At 44.1% G+C, this 24411-nt stretch overlaps 1 protein-coding gene across 2 annotated transcripts in view; it reads right to left on the bottom strand.

Annotated features, from left to right (window-relative positions):
- EP300 (EP300 lysine acetyltransferase) overlaps positions 1 to 10451 on the bottom strand; it is a gene marked incomplete at its 5' end in the record, with an annotated part of 74083 nt that extends 63632 nt beyond the window's left edge. The window contains one exon of one of the 2 annotated variants that reach the window (XM_079714317.1): positions 10328 to 10451. In XM_079714317.1, coding sequence (XP_079570443.1) covers positions 10328 to 10421 — 94 coding nt within the window. The remainder of the gene's footprint in view (positions 1 to 10327) is intronic. The other variant, XM_079714316.1, reaches the window with a different exon arrangement.
- Between the last annotated feature and the right edge of the window lie 13960 nt (positions 10452 to 24411).

Genomic DNA, 24411 nt, shown 5'->3' with positions numbered 1-24411 from the left:
GGCAGAGATCTGAGATTTAAAAAAATAAGGATTAGAGATGAAAGTCAAATCTACAGAACTTCAATAATTCTGAAAACAGTTTGGCTAGACATGAAAACTATCAATCTCACAAAGATCTCTCCTTATTGGTTTAGGGCACTTCTACTCTTATATTAACTCAGCTGTTTTGGGTGCTTAACAAAGTATGACGTTTTAAAACACCGTGGCCTTTAAAATGAGGCGATTTTATAAATTTCATGAATTTATCACGTTAAAATAACCATCCTAACTTTCATCCAGTACTTTATTTCAGAAATGGTATTTAATACTCTGTAGATGAAGCAGAATTAACCTAATCATAAAAAACCCACCTATCAAGGAAGGAAAGGTGCATGAACACTTAAAACTACAATATTGAATTTGAAGGACACTAAGAAAATGTAACGAGGCCTTCCCTGGTGGCACAGTGGTTAAGAATCCACCTGCCAATGCAAGGGATACGGGTTCGAGCCCTGGTCCGGGAAGATCCCACATGCCACGGAGCAACTAAGCCCATGTGCCACAACTACTGAGCCTGCACTCTAGAGCCCACGAGCCACAGCTACTGAAGCCCGTGCACCTAGAGCCCGTGCTCCGCAACAAGAGAAGCCACCACAATGAGAAGCCCGCGCACTGCAACGAAGTGTAGCCCCCACTCGCCGCAACTAGAGAAAAGCCTGCATGCAGCAACGAAGACCCAACGCAGCCAAAAAAAAAAAACCAAAACCAAAAAACAACTGGTAACAACCAGTGGGTTATATACAAATTTGATTGAAGATGATAATCAATATTAAGTTTCACAGGATCACATAGCTATGCATGTTGGCAGCTGGTGAACTGTGAAAGCTAATAGAGCCAAAGGGCAAAAGTACAGGTTAATTTTCAAAATATGCATTTTTAAAAATTAATTAATTGGTTGATTTTTGGCCGTGTTGGGTCTTCGTTGCTGCACGCAGGCTTTCTCTAGTTGTGGCAGCGGGTGCTACTCTTCGTTGCGGCGAGCAGACTTCTTTCTCATTGCAGTGGCTTCTTTTTGTTGTGGAACACAGGTTCTAGGCGTGTGGGCTTCAGCAGTTGTGACTCGTGGGCTCTAGAGAGCAGGCTCAGTAGTTGTGGTGCACGGACTTAGTTGCTCCACAGCATGTGGGATCTTCCCGGGCCAGGCTCGAACCCATGTCCCCTGCATTGGCAAGCAGATTCTTAACCACTGCGCCACCAGAGAAGCCCGAGTATAGTAACATTTTGAGAGAAGCTTTGCAGTGAGGGTTGGATTTGTTTGCCTAATTGGGGTTTGTTCCAAGGGAATGCCTATAGGGGATTCTAGATGGTGAAGCTATCGTACCAATTCTTAAAAAAAAAGAAAAAGTCTCCTAGAAATTGTATATCTGTAAAGAAAAAGGGGAGCGTGACTTTTAAAAAAAATCTGCTACATTTCCTACATGCATGACAACTGGTAAACAAAACTTGGATCTTAAGAAAATAAACAATTCACTTTGTTAACTACAATTTACCAAAAACTTCAGAGACAAATGATAAGTGCATTTCAAGAGATAAATGACAAACCCTAGGTCTTCCTGCCGTTAGGTTCCCTCCCTGCTAGTGATCCTGTGAAGTGTCACTAGCATTACTCTTTCCCTGACCATGTCACTCTTCTCATAAAATTTTTATCCAGATGGTGAGATGAATGTCAAATTCCTTAGCATATTTGTCTTTCCCTATTAGGACCCTAACATCCTTTTCCATCTGTCTCCCATGAAAACATTCCACCGTATGGTCTGTTCCAGTCACATAAAAACCACTTGTATTTGTTCCACCTGAAATACCACTCCAACTTTCCCTACTTTTTTTTTTTTTTGGCCGCACCGCATGGCTTGCGGGATCTTAGTTCCCAAGGAGGGACTGAACCTGGGCCCTCGGCAGTTAAAGTTCTAACCACTGTACCACCAGGTAATTCCCAACTTCTAAGAAAAGTTAGGTTATGCTCTCCTACCCCCATTTTAATATACATTTTCTATATGAAGTTTTCCCCCAATACTCCAAACCCATCCTGTCAGAAATAATCCCTATCCTCTGTCTTTATCTAAAACATTTAAAACTTATCAGAGTAGGGCTTCCCAGGTGGCGCAGTGGTTGAGAGTCCGCCTGCCAATGCAGGGGACACGGGTTTGTGCCCCGGTCCAGGAAGATCCCACATGCCGCGGAGCGGCTGGGGCCGTGAGCCATGGCCGCTGAGCCTGCGCGTCCGGAGCCTGTGCTCCGCAACGGGAGAGGCCACAACAGTGAGAGGCCCGCGCACGGCAAAAAACAAAACAAACAAACAAACAAAACTTATCAAAGTATAACTCATGGGAAAACTGTGTGGATATGTGTACTACCAACTCCACCAGATCCTAAAGGCTTTGAGAGCAGAAACTGCACCTTGATTCATCTTTACATTCCAAATACCTAAAACTTGGTGGGTAGTCAATGTTTCTTGGCTCGAATGAAAGGTGCTCCAAATGCAAATAGTGACTACCCAATTCAGGAGAATCACACAGCTTCAAAGTATGCAAATTTAACTCATAACAACCCCTCCCCTCATCCATATCCATACACAAACACTTCTCTAAGTATTGAATAAATGACATCCTCACCAATTCTGCTACCCAAGCTTGAAACTTGGGAATTACCCTTGATTCCTCTACGGCAATATCCTGACACTAATTAATCCCCAAGTTCTGCTGGCCACCCATGTTCTCTCAAACCTTTTCACTTCTTTCCATGTACTAATCCAGGCCACCCTCATCACAGCTGGAATTCTGAAACAGTCACCTCACTGGTCTCCCTGCCTGTTGTCCCCTGTTCCTTTCCAAACCATTCCTCTCTTTAGTCAATCATCTAAGGTACAATTCTGTCCATCCATTTAAAAGACCTAAAAAAAATCTAAACTCCAATAAGCAGTAACTCCAATAAATCCGGCAAGATTGGCCCCTTGCTCACCTCTACAGTTACATTTCTTGCTATCCCCCAGACAGATGAAATTTACAGACAGACCATCTCTTGTTTTCAACCTGGGCTCACTCTTAGAAATGCTATATCCTTCAAATTCCAAGATAAGACACCGATTTCCTCAAAAAAAGCCACTAGAGCAACAGTAGCTACAGGTTAGGTACCCGTTTCTCCCACTGTACACTGTGCAAATACAACACTGTACATATACAACACTGGTCACATCAGACTTGAGTGTTGTTCTTTCCCCTTATCTACAAACCCCAGGAAGGAAGGGCCCATGTCTTTCTGGATCACCAGAGTATTCCCTGTTTTGAGATGAAATGCTGGGCATACAGAAAACATTGGTCCAATACAGGACGTTGGTCCAATACAGGACAACTGGCAGCTTGTCAACTCTTTTAAACTAGTGTTTTTCAAACTGTGAGTCACAAGCCATAGTGGGTCATGAAATCAATATAGTGAGTCACAACCACCGCTTTTTTTTTTTTTTTTTTTTTTTTTTTTTTTTTTTTTGCATTACGTGGGCTTCTCACTGCTGTGGCCTCTCCCGTTGCGGAGCACAGGCTCTGGACGCGCAGGCCCAGCAGCCATGGCTCACGGGCCCAGCCGCTCCGCGGCATGTGGGATCTTCCCAGACCGGGGCACGAACCCGTGTCCCCTGCATCGGCAGGCGGACTCTCAACCACTGCGCCACCAGGGAAGCCCCCAACCACCGCTTTTTAAAACATGAAATGCAACAGAAAATATCAGAGTATATTATAAGTAGTAAGGCTAGGTAGGATAAATATTGTTTGCTCACTTGCTGAGACAGGGTCTCTGGTTCTCCATGTAAAATGTAGTTCTTACTTGGGTGTGGTCAAAAGATATTGAAAAGCTCTGCATTGCGCCTTCTACTTTTCTTCCTCCTCCTTTAAGAAAGTCTTCTTTTAAGACCCAGATAATGCACTTCGCTGGAGGCACAGTGGTTAAGAATTCACCTGCCAATGCAGGGGACACGGGTTCAAGCCCTGGTCCGGGAAGATCCCACATGCTGCGGAGCAACTAAGCCTGGGCTGAGCCTGCACTCTAGAGCCCGCAACCCACAATTACTGAGCCCGCATGCCACAACTACTGAAGCCTGCGCCTGGAGTCCGAGCTCTGCAACAAGAGAAGCCACTGCAATGAAAAGCCTGCATACCGCAACGAAGAGCAGCCAGCACTCGCCACAACTAGAGAAAGCCTGCGCACAGCAACGAAGACCCAACGCGGCCAAAAATAAATAAAATGATTAAAAAAAAAAAGACCCAGATAAATAAAAAATAATGCTCAACCACATGATTCTTTAGAAAAAAGCCATTCTTATCTTGAGCATTTCCAATAAGAACAATCTGCTTTCTTATTTCTCATTATGCCTTAAATATTTATGCTCATTTCAATTACTTACATATACAAGACTCCCCTATGTGACAATATATATACTTTTATTTTAACCTCTGCTGCCATATTCTCATACTCTCAAAAAACTTAATCTTTGAGTAGATGATGTATACGCTAACTCTGCACCTTAAAAGTAAGGCTCTGTAAGCCTTACTTTTAAGACCACTCTCAACTTCACACATTTGGTTTTCTCTTTACCCAATCTATCTGTATACCCATTAAAAAAATCTAGCACTGCTTTTTTGGGATATATTTAGCAGTAAAGTTAAAAACAGTTAACACTTAATGAAAACGTACTATGCTGCAGCAAGCACTATCCTAAGTATTTGACAAAGAGAATTCTCATTTACTATTCCTTACCACAATCCTACAAGGTGGGTACTACAGGTGAGGCAGCTGAGACAGAGAGATTAAGTAACTGGCCCAAGGCTCACAGGTAATAAAGGCAGGTCTGGGATTTTAACTCTACTAGTCTGACTCCAAAACAAATTCTCTCACCACTCACTTTTTTCCAGTAGTTTAAATTTTATACTCTCTCAAATAAATTACTCCTAATTGCCTTTTGGAGGATTTATTTTAAAAGATCTACATCTAGGGACTTCCCTGGCGGTCCAGTGGTTGAGGCTTCGCCTTCCAATGCAGGGGGTGCGGGTTTGATCCCTGGCCAGGGAGTTAGGATCCCACATGCCTCGCGGCCAAAGAGTCAAAACATAAAACAGAAGCAATGCTGTAACAAATTCAATAAAGACTTTAAAAATGGTCCACGGGCTTCCCTGGTGGTGCAGTGGATAAGAATCTGCCTGCCAATGCAAGGGACACGAGTTTGATTCCTGGTCCGGGAAGATTCCACATGCCGCAGAGCACCTAAGCCTGTGCACCACAACTACTGAGCCCGTGTGCCACAACTACTGAAGCCTGCGCGCCTAGAGCCTGTGCTCTGCGACAAGAGAAGCCACCGCAATGTGAAGCCCACGCACCGCCATGAAGAGCAGCTCCGACTCGCTGCAACTAGAGAAAGCCTGTGCGCAACAACAGAGATCCAACGCAGCCAAAAACAAATAAATAAAATTAAAAAATAAAAATGGTCCACATCAAAAAAATCTTAAAAAAGAAAACAAAAAGATCTACATCTAAAAACAAATGATATCCAAATTGTTCAGGAGAGGCTTAAAACCTCAATGTTTATTCTCTTAAACATTTTTTGAGACCAGAGCAATAAAACATTTTACCATTAAAATTTCAGAAGAAAATTACCATCCATTTCATGAAAAAAAATCATCTGCAAAAGCCAATGTTTTAAATATTTTACACGTGTCATAATTTAAGTTTCAACTTGCCCATTAATTTCTCTAATGCTTGCCACACTAAAAAAAATTCAACTTCAGAAATTCTCTAAAGAGGAACCCTAAAATTTCAAAAACACACAAAACAAGTTGTCTTATTTTTCCATTAATTGATGGGTGTAAGAACTGGCAGAATAACTCTTGAATTGTTTTTGTAAATATACCAGGAAGATGCATTTTACACTCCCACTTGCATCTGCAACATTCTTCCTACTCTTTTTTTCTTTCCTATTTACCACTTAATGTCCTTACAAAAACACCACTAGGCACTAATTTTCAACTTCTCGTTTTAATCCCCCCCCCCCTTTATAGAATAGACTAAGGAAAAGGTAGAAAGCAAAGTAAAACAGAGAAAACAATGCCAAAAGGCAACCAAGGCAGAAACCTTTTCCTCCCTCCCCATCATCCAATCACTGGACATGCGAATACATTTCTTACCTCTGTAACAGAATATGAACTCCAGCTGAAAAAGGGAACCCTTGTTGTAACACATACAAGATTTACAACGTAACAAAAGTCACCTTAGCTCACTATCCACCACAGATAGCTTTCTTGAAGCCCTATAAATGAACTTACAAACCCTTGAGAGTAAGCAACTGCCAGAGTTCAAGACACTTAGTAAAATGTTTTGCAATTTAACAGAGAGATCGGCAATACCTCGCTGGACCAAAGAGCGGTAACTCAATAACTCCAGAAGCAGAACTCTCATGTAAACGCTGATGGCCGAAAAATAAAATTAAAACACAGTATCACAGGTTTACGAGCTAACAAATAAATGATCTCCAAAAAAAAATTCTAGTTACATGACAAACCACTAAGACACAATGGTGTTCTGAGAAAGTAAAACTGACATTTAAAAAATCCTTGCCCATGGAATATCACTCAGTCATAAAAAGAAACAAAACTGAGTTATTTGTAGTGAGGTGGATGGACCTAGAGTCTGTCATACAGAGTGAAGTAAGTCAGAAAGAGAAAAACTACTGTATGCTAACACATATACATGGAATCTAAAAAAAAAGGTTCTGAAAGTGTAAAACAGATAGCTAGTGGGAAGCAGCTGCATTGCACAGGGAGATCAGCTTGGTGCTTTGTGACCACCTACAGGGGTCGGATAGGGAGGGAGACACAAGAGGGAGGAGATAGGGGGATATATGTATACATACAGCTGATTCACTTTGTTATACAGCAGAAACTAACACAACATTGTAAAGCAATTATACTCCAATAAAGATGTTAAAAAAAATTCTCGTCACAAAAAAATCTATCGTGTACACTAATCTAGTGGTCAAAATGCAGATATATCTGCCCTGTGCCTTCAAAATGAAAACATAAAATCCAAGCCAATTTTGGCACATGGGTACACAGCAGGGCCACAAAACCATACCAAGACCAGAAGAATCTTTTATCCTACTAAATATGCCAGATCCTAATGCTGTCACATCTCTTTCCAGAGTCTGTTCTTTCAGCCCATACAGCATCAAGTGTTTACAAAGCAGTGACAAAACATGTCCTGTGAGCAATGAAGGCAATATATCATCCTCATCATTCCATCACTCAGGTGATTATCAGAAACAGGTTCAAGAAATATCTGAAGGACAATGTATTAACTATTCTGGTCAATAATTTTACTAAAAAATTTTTGCAAATGGCTTTTATGATGGGGTGGTAGTGGAGGTGGTAGGACAGAAAGGCATTTGATTCCTCAAACAGTTTTGATCTAACCATGCCAAGTTAAATAATATTTTCAATGGATCAAGTGCAAAGATTGAAACAGGAACATAAAATGCAAAAGTATTAAGTCTTTCTCCCCATTCTAACATGTAAAACTTAAATGTAATTCAAATTATTTTGATCAACCTAGAAATTTTTTAGAAGAATCTCTGAAAATTAAATAAGTCATTTTTATTCTGCATCAGTGGATAACCTTAGAAAATCAAATTTTGGGATTTAAGCATTAATTTGTTTTGTAACACTTTAGTTTAGTATGTCAACCCAACTGGGTTCATTTTCTTTCCTATAAAACTGGCACATGCAAACACTCTTGACAGGTACACTTAACACTACTAAAACTGCAAGCCTCAGTCATTTAAAAAAAGTTTCTGGAGTCTAGAATTTTGGGATAATTTTGAACAGTTCTAAATGAAATTAATCATCAAGTACGAAGGAATAATTTACATTCACATTTATAAAATATGCGGTAACTCAGAAGTAAAAATGTAGAAATTATAAGTTTAAAATATAACGTTTTAAAAAGTGAAGAGTCTCTGTTAAAAGTTGACTGCAAACTTATACTACACAGTGCTAGATGCAAATAAAAATCAAAATGTAATGGTGCCCAACTTGAAGTTCACAGGGGGACAGTATTATTCTTAATACTCATTTCTCCCCTTCCCCCATCAAAAAATCCAAACTGGTTAGGATTAAAAATTGGATACCAAAGAATTCCTGGAGTAGAATCTTAAGGGGGGGGCACAAAAATCAACCTACACTACAAAATTGAGAGAAAGATAAACTCTTAGGACTCAGACTGAATTAATCTCAGTGCTGAGGGTTTTTTATTATAAAAACCCACTTGATACATTTAGTACTGTTACAATTATTCAAAGATATTTCAAGTAGCAAAACAGTTTCTGTGCATTAGTGAGGTGAGACACTACCAAAATTAGTTAAAGTTACCAAATATACAGATCAAATATGGAGACTGCAGCAGTGCACCTGAACAGAGATATCTGAACAAGAGAGCACAGCCTCCCTTTCAGACCTTGCATTACTCTAAGACTAAACTGCTCAAATCAGGAGTCATCAAAACAATACAAAGAAAAAGTTTTCTCTACAATATTCCCAGTCACTGGCTAACTCAAATGTAAAATCCATCACCATATTACACAAGAACTAAAGAGCAAAAACCTCCACAATACACAAAAACTAAAGAAACAAAACAAAAATCTACAGGTGAAAAGTGTGTCTAAAGGTGATCTAAAAGTCCTACCGAGTGACATTTTAGTAAGTACAAAGGAATACAATACTCCATATGTGTATGAATTCTGAGGAAAAAACACAGGTTTAAAAAAAAAATCCCTGAAGACTACAGAAACTTCAAGGAATGAGGACAGATCAAAGTTCATGTACTGCCAACGTTACAAGCCTGAAGCAGAGGAACTCTGCAAGAATCCTCAATCTTTGCAGGTTACCTTAAACTCAAGATACATCTTTCTTATAAAAGCAAAGAATCCAAAGCATTTGCCATATCCTTACGTTTTTCACCCACAGAAACGAGCCTACTTAGAACCATGCTTCTTTAGAAGTTCTCTACAAACTCAAAGGGTACATTTAACTCCATTATGCACTCTCACTGGCAGACAGAGGAATGACGTTGAGCCTGTTTTCTCAGGGAGTTAAAGAGATGCTCCGTAGTAAGGGGGAACATCTTGTAGACTGTCAGATGGCCAGCCATTCTTCGTCTTCATTACCCTGGCACCTCAAACAACTAAGACAGCAAAAGAGAAGGTCGGTGACCATCAGGATAGCATCAAACTAACTGTAAGAAGGGAATGATGGAAAGAAGCCTCCCTGAATTTCTCTTGACAAAAGGGCTAGTCCACAAACGAGTGAAGTAAAAAATTTGAAGAGCTTTTTAAAACTGAAATCTGGGTCTCCACATATGTTTAAAGTGTAAAAAAGACAAAACACACAAATACAAAACCTACTGCACATTTTAAATTCCTGTATTATCAGTTCATGATTCGGACTCTTGCAACTTTTACTCTTGATTTCCAAGTACATAACTCCATAAAATCAGTTAGCCCCCCATCCAGCCCTCCCCAAAGACAAAGTAACTGCAAACTGCAAAGAAAATGCCTCTGCTCTCTCCCAACCTAAAAGCCCCAGAGTTTCAGACGTTTTGGTCTGGCACCAAAGAAATGAGATGGAAAATGAACAGCGCTCCATATTGATTTTTAAAGCAAATGGGGGGAGGCAAAAAAGCTGGGAATGGTAGATAAAATAATTCATACCAAATTTCGGGTTTGACGTTTCACTTCACGTCAAACCTGAAATCCTGGATCACACACACACAAATAAATAAAACCAAGATTTTTTTATACCCTCATCCTCAACAGAAATTCTTATGTAAAGAGAAATTCTTGAAGAGTAGAAGGCAGAGGAAGCGGGACAAGTGCGATCAAGAAGAAAGGATTCACGATTCTTCATTTATCAACAACAGAAAAAGTAAAATTGCAAAAAAGGCCCTTACACTCAAATGCACTAGCATTTCCAAAATTAAACTGCATGGTAACAACAATAAAGGCCATTTCTGCAGCACCACTCAATAGCTCTAATTCCAGAACACATAGCGATATGACACAGTATTGCAATAAATATATTAGGAAGCAAAGAAAATGGTTGGGCTACTGGACGCCTTCGACCAGCTCATTCAAACACCTTTAAAATCAATCAAGAGGCAGAGAACTAGGAAGAGAGAGAAAGAAAATATGGACGAATAAAGCTGCGAGGAGAAAAAATTGAGGAGGAGGTGGAAGGCCAGGGTTCCCAAGACTAACCTGTGCCATCGCTGGCGGACGCCGAGAGGGCCGGAGATGAGAGTTTAGGCCGCTTGGCTGAAGGCGGCCCCGGTTCCACCACATTCTCGGCCATTTTTAATTCTTTCGGAGATACGGGCGAGGAAAACGAGAATCCCCGGGAAATCTCTTCTTCAGGCCTGGGTCCCCGCCCGGATCCCTGGGGTGGGCTTGGGGGGCTCCGCCGGCCCCCAAAGGGGGTGGGGGAAGTTCCTTTTTCTCTTCGCCGGATCGCGGTGGCTGAAGAGGGATGCGGGCTCGATAGAAAAGGTAGGGGCAAGTGCGAGGGGCCGGGCCTGAGCCCAGGCCCGGAGGAGGGCACAGGCACACAAATGCGCCGAGCGCGTCCGCTGCAGCGAATCCCCGAGAACTCGCGGCTCTAGAGGCGCAGTCCACGGCCCGCCACGGCCGGCCCCTGCCCAGCCGAGGTCTCTCGGAGCTCCGCCGCCGCCATCAGCTTCTTCCTCCTCGGCGCTGTCCTCCTCCTTCTCATCGCCACAAGGAGGCGGGGGCGAAAAGGGGGGAGAGGAGGAGGCGACGAGAGACACTCACCTCCTCCCGGTGCCCCCTCCCGGACCTGAGCCCCCACCCTCCGAACCCTCCTCTTGCCGCCGCGCTCCGCGCCGCCGCCGCACCGGCCCCTAATGGCCGCAGAGAGCTCGCCCGAGCCGAGAGCCAGGCTGGCGCCGCCGCCTCACATCGCGCGGCGGGCGGCGGAGGCGCGGCGAGAACGCCGGGCGCGGAGCTCGCCGGCGCAGAGGGCCGAGGGGGCCGGGCCGAGCAGTGCCGCCAGCCCGCGCCGACGCCGAGGCCACCGAGGAGGCCCCGCTCTGGCGGGCGGCGCAGGCGGCTTCCTCTCGCGCCGCGCTCTCCTCCTTCGTCCTCCCTCCCGCGGAAAATAAATAAATACGGCCGCCGCTACGGCCCCCACCCCCGGCGGCCAGATGCCGGGAGCGCCCGCCCCCCGGGGCTCCGCTCGGGGCCGCCCTCGGCGGCGGGCGAAAGCGCCGCGGGGCGCGGGGTTATGTAATGGTCCCCCCTAGGCGTCGACGCCGGCCCGGCTCCCGGGCCGCGGTGGGGGTGTGTGCAGGCGGGAGGGGGCTGGGGGTCGCCTCAACCCGTGCGCCCCGGGCCCCCTGCCACTGTCTCGGCCCCTGCCGCCTCTCTCCGGACCGGCTCCCCTCCGAACTCTCGCTCCCGCAGTTCGCACTCAGCCCGGAACCCCGCTTGCCCACTCTCGCCCGCTCCCTCTCGCCCTCTCTCCCCCCGAGCCTAGCACACAAACAAGATGGCGGCTGTTGTTTCTTCCCTCTGCCGAATCCTCCTTACAGGCTAGCGGTAGCAGCGGCGGCCGGAAATGAGCCAAGGGGGGGGGGGGGTGAAAAAAAGGGGAGGGGTTGGGCCTCCGGAGGGAGGCGTCAGAGGGCGGGGCCTGGGCCCGAGCCGCTCACACAATGGGGGAAGAGGACCCGGGGGCGGGACCGGCTCCAATCACGGGATCCGCCCAAGGCCCCTACGCGGTTGGCGCTTCCGCAAACTCCCCCGGCGTCACCCGGTGGCTCCCTTTAAAGGGGAGGATTTGAAGGGGGGGGCGGTCAGGGGCGGGCTTGGGATCTATTTTCAGTCGGTGGACACTTACGGGGGACTGTGTCTGGGTTGGGTCTCTGCGTAGGAGATCGGTGGGAACTGGGGGTGACGGGGCTGGCAGCTACTCGGGGTGGGCGCCAAGTCGCCGCACAGGTGGCCGAATGGGAACGCCATGGGGATGGCCCTGCGCCCCGGGCCCTTGGGCGGCCGGATTTCCGAACCCCGTTGAATTTACCAGGCAGGGGGAACCCCGCCGCCCGGTATTCCAGGCCAGAGACAGTGCGTTCCTCTCCATCGCTTTCCCAAAGGGAAGGGCTCACATCCAAAAATCTCACCAATTACGAGTTTTTTCCTTTTTTTTCTTAATTTTACAGTTTTTTGACAATGAACATATATTATTTTGATAGCCAGGAAACAAAAATCACAGCAGTGGGAAGATGTTTTAACACCAGATCTAAATTCATTTCTTACCCACCGTGTATCCACATTACCCCTACCAGTTAGCACTCTCACCAAAGGAGCCTTGAATTATTTTTCTGAACCACATCCAGGACCTGATGACATTTGAGGGTGTTTCTTTTAACCCACTCTCAAACCAGCTTAAAAAAAAGACCGTGTTTAGGCAGTGCCTTAAAGATAACGTAATTAGGGGGAAAAAGCAAAAACATACTGTGCTAAAGGTAATGTAAGGATGGAAAAAAGCAAAAATGTAACGATGAAGGAAAATGCTTGAATATAAATAAAATGTGGTGTGTGTGATAACAGTTTTGCAGAGGAGGACCTTGCCAGCATTCTTTCACATTCCTACAGGTTACAGGATTCCTCTGTGTTTGGCCTTGGGTAAATTGGTGGCAAGATCTCCCCAAGGAAACCCCCAAACCAGTATCTATGGAGATAGTTAAAAGCTTTTAAAAATATTTCAAATCTCATGGTCCTTAGGTGATGTATGCTTATTGTCCAGTATACTTTGGTTTTTGTTGATGCTGTTTATTGCCTTTTAAATGAATGAATAGGAGAATAAATAAAAACCTAGGAGTGAAAATCTTAATGAAGCAACTCAGGTTGCCAGCAAGGGTGAATTCTGTCCTGCGATTTCAGGCCTAATTTACCCCAAACTGCAGTGGAAAACCAGGCGAATTGAAAAAGACAGTACCGACTTACCTTAAGTTGTTACAGGATGGAGTCACCATGTTGGGCTAAGGTCAGAACTGGCCTTCAGGAATGATTCAATTATCTTTAATAGTTTATACCCACATTCACAGTAAAGAGGACAGAGGAAAGAAATGTGGACAACACCTGGAAATTTTGCCTGTAATTTCCTCGGACGTGGCTCATCCGATTTTTTGAAGAGTTCCTGACCTTTGGGAAAAGATTTGCCTAGTTTTGCAGAGGATGCAGCTTGAGGCTAAACAGCATTCAAACAGCCCTGGCCCATCTAGCCCCAAATACTGTGGGATAGGTACAGGAAACTTATCAAGGAAGATCTGAGGAACATCTCATGAGAAAATTCTGCAGAGAGGAGTCAGGGGCCATGGACCTGCCCGAAGGGAAGGCTCTGCCTGCTGTGAATGGGGAATTCTGAAGCGTGGCACTCCTGCCTGGGATTGGCTCCTCTGGGCCTTTACCCTGAGTCTGACACTGAAGTCAGTCCTATTGGGAGTAGCTGGAGGAATGTTATCAACACAAAAGGCAATCAAGGTGAAACTGCAGATGTTTTCAAAAACACATAATTGAATCTTCAGCTTGGATTATATCTAGCCTAATCAAATGAAAATTTAATCCATTGTGGAGTGCTACATGTAGGTGAAGAGAGCGTTCCTGAAGAAGCAATTGCCTGTCCGTGCGGTGGCTGGGTGGTGGGAGAGAGTGGGGAAGGGAGACACACCAGACAGTAGAGCCTGGCAGGTAAGAAGTCAGCCAGGACTGGGTTTAAATTCCGGCTCTGTCACTTGGCAGCTGTGTGACTTGGCTCCTCATTGGGAAATGGATTTCTTGATTAGACCTACTTTACTGCTGTGAAGACTAAACAGGATAATTCATGAATAATGCTTAACACAGTGCCTGGCATACAGTAAGTACACAATACACCTTAGTTGTTTCTGGTCATTCCTTCTAAAAGGGAAAAGGTCTTACCTAACTCAGAGAGTTGCTAGGAGAATGAAAATGAGATCACTGCATGTAAAGTGATTAGCAGTGCCCAGATCCTGGCGATTGCTCCTGGGCTACCACACTGGCCTCTCCATAGTCAGAAGGAAATGTCTCACAGGGTCATCCAACTCCTTTAAGACATTCTCTGTTCACCTCAAAACATCTGATCACTAATCCAGCTTCCCAGGTACCCTGATTGCCAAAAGGAGACCCCTAGATAGTGGCACAAGAATAGGAGAAGAATGGTATTACCCCAGGGTGAATCCATCAGTTGCGTCTGGTCGAGATGCTACCCATATGACCCACTGGCATGATAGCCTTAGTTCATCCCTGCCCGCTTTCCCCAGGATCTATACCTTTTGTTTTGTGTTTCTTATTCCTATGTCCCTCTATTTGTCCCCACTGTCCCTCTATTTGTCCAGCTGGGTATCTGGGGACCATCCATGAATCCACATAGTCCTCCCTATTCCTTCTTCCTCACACCCAGTCAAGTCCTGTGGGTTCTACTTCCTGAATTATCTTCCAAATCAAGGATGTTGAACCATGTGCAAGTATTGCCTATTCACAAAAATTAAAAAAAAAAAACCTCTTGCTCTTCCCTGGTGGTGCAGTGGTTAAGAATCTGCCTGCCAATGCAGGGGACACAGGTTCGAGCCCTGGTCCAGGAAGATCCCACATGCCGCGGAGCAACTAAGCCCATGCGCCACAACTACTGAGCCTGCACTCTAGAGCCCGCGAGCCACAACTACTGAACCCACGTGCCGCAACTACTGAAGCCCGCGCTCCTAGAGCCCCTGCTCCGCGACAAGAGAAGCCACTACAATGAGAAGCACACGCATCACAATGAAGAGTAGCCCCCGCTCGCCACAACTAGAGAAAGCCTGCGTGCAGCAATGAAGACCCAATGCAGCCAAAGATTAAAAAATAAAATAAATAAATAAATGAATCTTTAAAACACAACAAAACAAAAAAAAACCTCTTATAGGTGTGGCCTCAGCAAAGTTTTTCCAAAGCACTGTCATCAGAGAAAAGTTGTTCACGAACTTGGGTTGCTCCTGCAGATGTGAACGTGGACGGGATTGTGAAAGTGGCTGCACATCCTTCACAAGGAATTATTGATTTATATATTATATACTCTTGTAAAGTGTTGCCGACATTTGCAAGAACACTTTTTTTTTTCTTTTTTTGTGGCCACGCTGCACGGCATGCGGGATCTTACCCTGACCAGGGATTGAACCCTGTACCCCTGCGGTGGGAGCACAGAGTCTTAACCACTGGACCACAAGGGAAGTCTCCACATTTTTTTTTTTTGGCGGTACACGGGCCTCTCACTGTTGTGGCCTCTCCCGTTGCGGAGCACAGGCTCCGGACGCGCAGGCTCAGCGGCCATGGCTCACGGGCCCAGCCGCTCCATGGCATGTGGGATCTTCCCGAACTGGGTCACTAACCCGTGTCCCCTGCATCGGCAGGCGGACTCTCAACCACTGCGCCACCAGGGAAGCCCATAGATCTGTTCTTAAAATTTTTTTTTTAACAGCCGATATTGGCAAGGATGTGGAGACCTGGTGCTTTCATACACTGTTAGTGGGCATAGAGCATGGTACAAACATTTAGGTTCATACTACATGTTTACAGACTTTGAAAATCCCAGTATCTCTAGGATGTATTCTACAAGTATGCAGAGATGAGAATGTCCCTACAGCCTTGTGACAGCGCCTAGCCCACCCAAAAAAGGGGAGACAAACCAACAGCTCACCTCTACGTGAATGGTTAAAAAAAACCCAAAAAAACAAAAAGACTATGGATATTATACCGCTTATATAAAGTACTGGGAGGAGTCAAAATCATAGAGACAGAAAGTAGAATGGTGGTTGCCAGGGGCTGGGAGGGGCGGGGAGTTCCAGTTTAAAAGGTATAGAGTTTCAGTTTGGGAAAATGAAAAACTTCTGGAGTTGGATGGTGGTGTTGGTTGCACAATGGTGTGAACGTACTTAATGCCACTAACTGTACACATAAAACTTACAATAGTAAATGTAAATGTTACTATGTAAATGTTTTTATGTTTTGTGTTTGTTTTGGTTTTTTTTGCGGTGCGCGGGCTTCTCACTGTTGTGGCCTCTCCCGTTGCGGAGCACAGGCTCCGGACACGCAGGCTCAGCAGCCATGGCTCACGGGCCCAGCCGCTCCGCGGCATATGGGATCTTCCCGGACCGGCGCACGAACCCGTGTCCCCTGCATCGGCAGGCGGACTCTCAACCACTGCGCCACCAGGGAAGCCCCTCTTATGTGTATTTTACCAACGTTTATTTAAAAATTTTTAAATGGTTAAAATGATAAATTTTGTTTCATATATACATTTTGTTTTAAAATATAGATGTGTATATATATATATATTTTACCACAGTAAAAACAAACAGCCTTACAATGATGGGATATTATGCAGTCATTTAAAAACTAGTAGGTAGATACGCAGTACCATAGAAAGATATCCATATATTGCTAAGGACAAAGAGAAAATTATAGGACAGCAAGTAAAGAATGGCTCTATTTTTACAAATGTAATTAATAATAATAATGGGTTAGAAACAGAGTGAATATGCACCCAACTGTTACCAGTGTCAGGGTGAGAGCAGTGATCTGGGGAGATTTCATTCTACGTTATGAATTTTGTGGTGTGTGAAATCAGAACCAAAAAGTGTTTTTTTCAAAAACCTTCAATAGTTCCTCTTTGCCGTCAGGGTAAAGTTTCACGTTCAAGAAATGGCCCTTGCCTACCTGTCTCATTCCTCTCAACTTTCTTCCTCGGAGCCAAGTGGAATTATTTCTATTCTGTTGTGCCATGCTTTCTCTGTCCCTGGGACAGTCACACGTACATTCTTTCTGTCTGAAACACTCACCACCCTCATCCCTTTTCCCCACTTAATTCCCAATCACCCTTCAGGTCTCAGCTCACACATCCCTTTTCCTGGAAAGTCCTCCCCCATCCACCCGAGTCCAGGTTACCGACTCCTCCCATGCCCTCCCATGGCAAGCATCCTACACTTCTAAACTGTCCCCCATTTCACACACTTACAGTCCCTGTTGGCCTTTCCCTGTGGCAGCAGGAAGGGTGACTATGTTGTCTACCTCTCTCTCCCCAGCTCCTAATTTAGGACCTGATGCATAGTTAGAACTCAACACAAATTTCTTGAACAAATTAATGGATACCATTGCCTTGTGAATCTGGTCTGGGTTGGTGGGTCTCCCTGCGCATCCTCATCTGTTCTTCTGCAGCGACAAGGATTTTCTGGCCCTGAAAAAGAGATGGTCTTTTTTTCTCTGTCCATCAGGGTGCCAGCCAATCTTCCACTCTCCTGAAGTCTTGAATGTCTTGACCTGGAGTGTTTATAATTACAACAGAAGGAGAATGTTTGTATTCATTAATGATCTGGGAAACTGAGGCTCTAAAGCAAGTAAAATGTCCTTCACGAGACCCCAAACTGAGGCAAAGGGAAGGCTTGAGCTCAGGTCTTCCAGCATCACATACAGGCCTCTTAGCACTGAACACTTAGGGTGGGAAGCAGCTTCCTCATATCTCTGGCACCTCATACAGGAACTGCCACAGAATTCATAGCCAATGAGTGTTTGTTGAATGAATGAATGAATGAATAAAGGAAGAAGAAAGTTCTATACATAAACCTACACTCATAGTATCTCTTATATAAAATCAGAACACAGAGTGCCAAAGCCACAAAAGCAGCCACAGAACTTGTAATTGTCCATGTCATTAGGCACAGTGTCCCACCATTAAGACTGAAGTGGACTAGCATAGTCTAAGGTAACTGAGGAACTTGCGTCCCTTATACCCTGAAACAACCTTTACTGAGCATCTTCTCTGTGCCCAGCACTTTGCTGGATACTGTGAATTCCAACATGGGAAAAACACTAATCCTCTCCTCTGGGCACACTATCTGGTTGGAAAGAAACTCATAGAGGTAAAGTTCCTGGACAGAGTGATAGAGGCTCTCTCAGGGCAAACAAGGATGGTTAATTCATTAGTGAAAGCACTTGTCACATTGGTGTCTTGACGCTGCTCACCAAGGCTGGAGCATATGCTAATGAGAACAGCCAGGGAGGAGAGGATACCAAAAAAGTGGGCTTGGCCAGGCCACAAAGGACCCTGTGTGCCATGCTGGGAAGTTTGGGCTGAGACCTAAGTCTTGATTTTTTGTTTGGGTTTTGTCATTTGATCTATAAATTAGCACATGTGTACAGTAATTCAGTGGAATATTAAAATATGTTAGTAGTATTGCAAATAAAAATTTGATTGACTGCAAAATAAGAAAAACGATGACCTAAAATTTGCTACTTTGTGTTCTAAAAGGGAGCTCCAAAGGATGGCAAAGGAGACAGATATACAAATAAGATGTTTTCAATGCCTTGTACTCCTAAGTTGAGTGTAACTATCACCAAAACGTGTGGGCTTATCAGACTATGACGCTACCTAAAGGATCTCAGAATAGCCCTGCTCTGCTGTCTGCGGCAGACAAGGTTCTGCTCTATTCGGCAGTAGCTCATTTTTTACTATTGTTGCTATGTGACAAACTATTGGCTCTCAGTGTTAATCCAAGCCTGCTAGAGAAGGAGGGCGGGCAGAGGGCTCTGAGAGAAGCATCTTTCCCAGAATCTAATGTAACAAATGTGTCCTGAGCATTTTCAAGATTCCCACACGGTCCCTGGCCCTGAAGATACAGATATCCAGTTCAGTTCAGTGACCATTTATTGAATAACTCCTATATGGGAGGCACTGTATTGGGCTCCAGGGATAGAAAGATAAATAAAATTCCCATGGTTTTGCCCTCAGTTGCTCACTATCTAATGGGAGAGAGAGTTTTGTGAACAGGAAACTACAATCTAACATACAAGATGCAATGAAAGAGGCTTGGATGTTGTACAGACACTCAGAGGGGGTGCTTCAGGTGAGGTCAGCTTTGGACATGGCGATGTGCTTGTGGGAACCCACATGGAGATCTCCCATGGACAGCTGGATGTACAGGTCTTTAGGGAAATCAAACTCGGTCCTTGCCCTGGAGAGTCTTGCTATGGAGTGAAAGAAACAGAAATGTGAATATAATAGATCAGTTACAATACTCTGTAGTGAAGGCTAACACAGGGGTTCACAAAGTTGATAGTACGACTACCTTGGCCTGGAAGTTGTGATGTCCCTCTAGGAGACAGCCTAGGAGGAGCTGAGTCTTGAATGATTCAGAGTGGTTATCCTTGTTAAAAAAAAAAAAAAAAAATGGAGAGGCCTATGTGAAATAATTGAGCAACTCCTCTTTGGCTCTGTAGTCTAGGCACAGGTAAGAGGAGAGTGCCCAGAGCTGGCACAGCAAACATAAAGCTTAGAAGCTGGACAATGGCCACTGGTAAAGTGGCTTACTGGGGAGCTGAATGTATCACCTGGTGACATATGGGAACAGATGTATATGTATAACTGATTCACTTTGTTATAAAACAGAAACTAATACACCATTGTGAAGCAATTATACTCCAATAAAGTTGTAAAAAAAATTGTTTTGGGGTGTTGAGGTCATTAGAGGCGGACAAGGCAGCAAACCCAGTGTCCCCCTCTCTGCCAACCTACAGATATCTCATTCTGTAGGACTTCAGGTACATCTCCATGAGACTCAGGTGAAATACCTGCCTTGTTCTCCTACCTGCAGCCTCATTGCAGGTTTATTCTTTGCACTACTTCTTTGGCTCATCTTGGCATAAATCAAAGTCAGAGCAATTTCAAGTCAAGTCCAAATCAATATTCTCACTCATCCTTGAACATTAATTAAATTCTGTGCTTTGACCTAACTCAGCTTTCTAGGTAAGGGAAACAGACTCTGTAAAGGCCTGATGAAGTCACTGTTGCCGTAGCTAAAAGTGCGTAGAGCAACTAATAGGAGATTCGTGAAGTCATGTATTAATTTATCAAAATTGTTTGAATTGGCACCTCATGTGGCAAACAAAGGGTTAACTTATCCACAGGGCTCTTGCAAAAAGATAAAGGAAAAAAAAGTAGAAAGAAATCGGGCAAATAACCCTCCCCAAAAATAAACAGTTGTGGCTAACAAACCTTAAGGTGACTCCCAATAATTCCCACCTCCTGGTGTCCATGCCTCTGTGTGATACCCTCCCCTGAAGTGTGGGCAGAAGCTGTGGCTCACTTCTAACCAGTAGAATACGGCAAAGGTAACGGGATGACACTCCCAGATCATGCTGTGTTACGTATGACTGTATCAAGAGCAGCCACGTTGAGGAAGCCCACCTGGCAAGGGACTCTGGGTGGTCTTGAGGAACTGCAGGAGGCCATCAGCCAACACAAAGCCGGGGCCATCAGTCATACAGCTACAAGGAAATGAATTCTGCAACCATCTGAATGAGCTTGGAAATAGATTCTTCCTCATTTGAGCCTCCCAATGAAAATGCAGCCCAGTCGACACTTCGTGCAGCCCTGGGAGACCCTGAAGTAAGGACCCAGCTAAGCTATGCCTGGACTCCTGACCCACATAAACTGTGAGATGATAAATATATGTATTGCTTTAAGCCACTAAATTTGTGTAACTTGTAATGTAGCAGTAGAAAACTAAAACAATACAGGAAAGGAAATACCAACAGGACTTTTTTTTAATGCAAGGGTATGTATGTATGTGTATTTTTGTATTTATTTATTTATTTAAGCCTCGCTGGGTGGCTTGTGGGCTTTTAGTTCCTGAATCCTCGGCAGTGAAAGCGAGGATCCTAACCACTGGGCCACCGGGAATTCCCCATGCAAATGTATTTTTAAGTAGGTAATATATTAACATGGTTTAGCACTGTAAAAGACATCTTTTTCATCCTATTCTTGTCCCCCAGTGACAATCTTTGTTACCAGTTTCTTCCATATGCTCCCAGAGCTAATCAGTGCACATATGAGGAAACAAATGTATATTTCTTTGCCTTTTTAAAACTATTTTCTTTTAGTTAAATGGTATTATACATATGCTATTCTGAACCTTTATTTTTATTTTTATATTGTGAAATACATCATACCCACAGAGGAGTGTATGAAACATACACATACATTTTAAAGGCAAAGCCAACACTTGTAAAACCGTCATCCAGGTAATGAAATAAAATAAAGCCAGTATCTTAGCAGCTCTGCCCCTGGCTGGGTGGCCTCTCCTATCACAAACCCCTTGCTTCTCTGAGGACGTAACCACTACACTGACTTCAGTCATTATCATTCCCTAGTCTTTTTATTTTATTTTATAAATTTATTTTATTTATTTATTTACTTTTGTCTGCGTTGGGTCTTCGTCGCTGCGTGCGGGCTTTTTCTAGCTGCGGCGAGCGGGGGTTACTTTTCATTGCAGTGCGCGGGCTTCTCATTGTGGTGGCTTCTCTTGTTGCAGAGCAGGGGCTCTAGGCGCACGAACTTCAGTAGTTGTGGCATGCGGGCTCAGTAGTTGTGGCTTGCGGGCTCTAGAGAGCAGGCTCAGTAATTGTGGTGCATGGGCTTAGTTGCTTCGCGGCCTGTGGGATCTTCCCGGGCCAGGGCTCGAACCTGTGTCCCCTGCATTGGCAGGCGGATTCTCAACCACTGTGCTACCAGGGAAGTCCCCTTAGTCTTTTTTTTTTAAATTTATTTATTTTTGGCTGCGTTGGGTCTTCGTTGCTGCTTGTGGGATTTCTCTAGTTGCAGCTAGTGGGGACTACTCTTCCTTGCTGTGCACAGTCTTCTCATTGCAGTGGCTTCTCTTGCTGTGGAGCGCAGGCTCTAGGCGCCCGGGCTTCAGCAGTTGTGGCACGCAGGCTCAGTAGTTGTGGCTCGTGGGCTCTAGAGCACAGGCTCAGTAGTTGTGGTGCATGGGCTTAGTTGCTCCATGGCATGTGGGATCCTCCCGGACCGGGGAACAAACCTGTGTCCCCTGCACTGGCAGGCGGATTCTTAGCCATTGCACCACCAGGGAAGTCGCCCTCCTAGTCTTTTTAATATAGTGTTTCCTCCTACGTTTGCATCCTCAGACACTGTACAGTAGTTTAGCTCCACCCACTTTTTACCTTTATATAAGGAGAATCATGCTCTTCATTTGTGACTTATTTAGCTCGCATTTTTATGCTCCCCGGCCATGAGGATGAATGAAGTTGTGAGTTGGTCATTCTATTGCTGTATGGTTTTCCGCTGTTATTAACAAACTACAATTTATTTTTCCATTCTACTATGGATGGACATTTAAGATTTTACATTTTTGTTCCATTGGGAGCAATTCTGCTCTGAACTTCATTTACATAACTCCTGGTATACATGGGCAAGGCTTTCTCAAGGAGTATAGATACCAGGACTGGAATTTCTGGGATATAGGGCATTCATATCTTCAGTTTTTCTGAGCAGTTTATCAGTTTATACTCCTGCTGGCAGTGTATGAGAGTTCCTATTGCTCCATGTCATTGAGGACATTTGGTATTGCCAGACTTCTTAATTTTAGCTACTCTGGTGGGAATGCAGTGCAGTCTTGGTGTGATTTTAATTTGTATTTCCCTTAATGCCCATTAGGAGTTCGTCTTTTATGAAGTGCCAGTTCAAGCTTTTGTTCAATTTTCCGTTGGTTTGTTTGTCTTTGTCTGATTGATGATTTGTAATTTCCCACTTTGTCGTTGTCCTTTAACTTTGCAAATGGATCTTAAGTATATAAGATGTTCACCTTCAATTATGAAAAGAGATGATAAAACTATGATGGCGTTCTTTTTGTTATCAGATCAAAGATCAAGGAGTTTGATAATACTGTGTTGGCTGGCATGTGAAGAATGTATAGTTGTACATTACAGATGGGTGTGTAAATTGGTGAACTTCTACAATATCAGCGTGGCACATCTAACACACTATGAAATGCATGTATGGTTTGACTCAGCCATTTCATTTCTAGGAATTTATCCTGTGATATACAGACGTTCCCCAACTTACGATGGTTCAACCTTAGGATGGTGCGAAAGTGACACTCATTCAGTAGAAACCATACTTCAAATTTTGAATTTGGATCTTTTCCCGAGTTAGGGGTATTTGGGAGAATTGCTCTCTCAGGATGCTGGGCAGGGCAGCAGCTATGGCTCCCAGGCAGCCACGTGATCACAAGGGTAAACACCCGATACACCTACAAACATTCTGGACCCAGACAGCCACTCTGTTTTTCACTTTCAGTACAGTATTCATATAATGACATGAGATAGTCAACACTTTATTATCAAATAGGCTTTGTGTTAGCTGATTTTGCCCAACTGTAGGCTAATGTAAGTGTTCCGAGCACGTTTAAGGTAGGCTCAGCTAAGCTTGATGTGTTGTAGGTTTAGGTGTATTGAATGCATTTATAAAAATAAATTTATTTATTATTATTATTATTATTTATTTTTGGCTGTGTTGGGTCTTCATTGCTGCACGTGGGCTTTCTCTAGTTGCGACAAGCGGGGGCTACTCTTTGTTGCGGCGCACGGGCTTCTCATTGCCGTAGCTTCTCTTGTTGTGGAGCACGGGCTCTAGGCACACAGGCTTCAGTAGTTGTAGCGCATGGGCTTAGTTGCTGCATGACATGTGGGATCTTCCTGGACCAGGGCTTGAACCCATGTCCCCTGAACTGACAGGTGGATTCTTAACCACTGCGCCACCAGGGAAGTCCCTTGAATGCATCTTTGACTTATAATATTTTCAACTTATGATGGGTTATAGGGACATAACCCCATCTTAAGGTCGAGGAAGGTCTGTATTCGCTTATATGTGAAATGACACGTTCAAGGTTATTCAGGGTAACATTGTTATAATAGCAAAAGATTGAAAACAACTTAAATACCTAGCAGCTAAGCACTGCTTCAATAATTTATGATGCATCTTTACAAAGGAACATGCAGATTTTTAAAAAATTTATACAAGCTAAAGAGGAATATCTTTCAAGATACATTGTTAAGAAAGAAAATAGCCAGGTGTAGAATACTGTGTATAATATGCTACAGCACCTACAGTATATATGCACATATGCTTGTATTTGCAAAGCATATCTTGAAAGGATCCTCAAGAAAATAGTTACAGTGGGAGATTGGGGAATTAGGGTAGAAAGAGACTTTTTTTTACTGTATGTCCCTTTGCACCTTTTGGATTTTCTACTAGGTGCACATATCACCTAAAAGTAAGTTAAATAATTTTTAAATGTATTGAGCTCCAATTATGGGCCAGTTCTGTGCTAAATCCTAGAGATATGGTGGTGACAAAACAAAGACTTTGCCTTGTGGAGCTCCTCGTCTAGTGATGGGTGACTGTCACTGAAACCATCATT

Source organism: Hyperoodon ampullatus (genome assembly GCF_949752795.1).
Source record: "Hyperoodon ampullatus genome assembly, chromosome: 11".
Taxonomy (NCBI): Eukaryota; Metazoa; Chordata; class Mammalia; order Artiodactyla; family Ziphiidae; genus Hyperoodon; species Hyperoodon ampullatus.
Note: the sequence above shows the minus strand (reverse complement) of the source record. Positions and strands in the feature narration are given on the sequence as shown.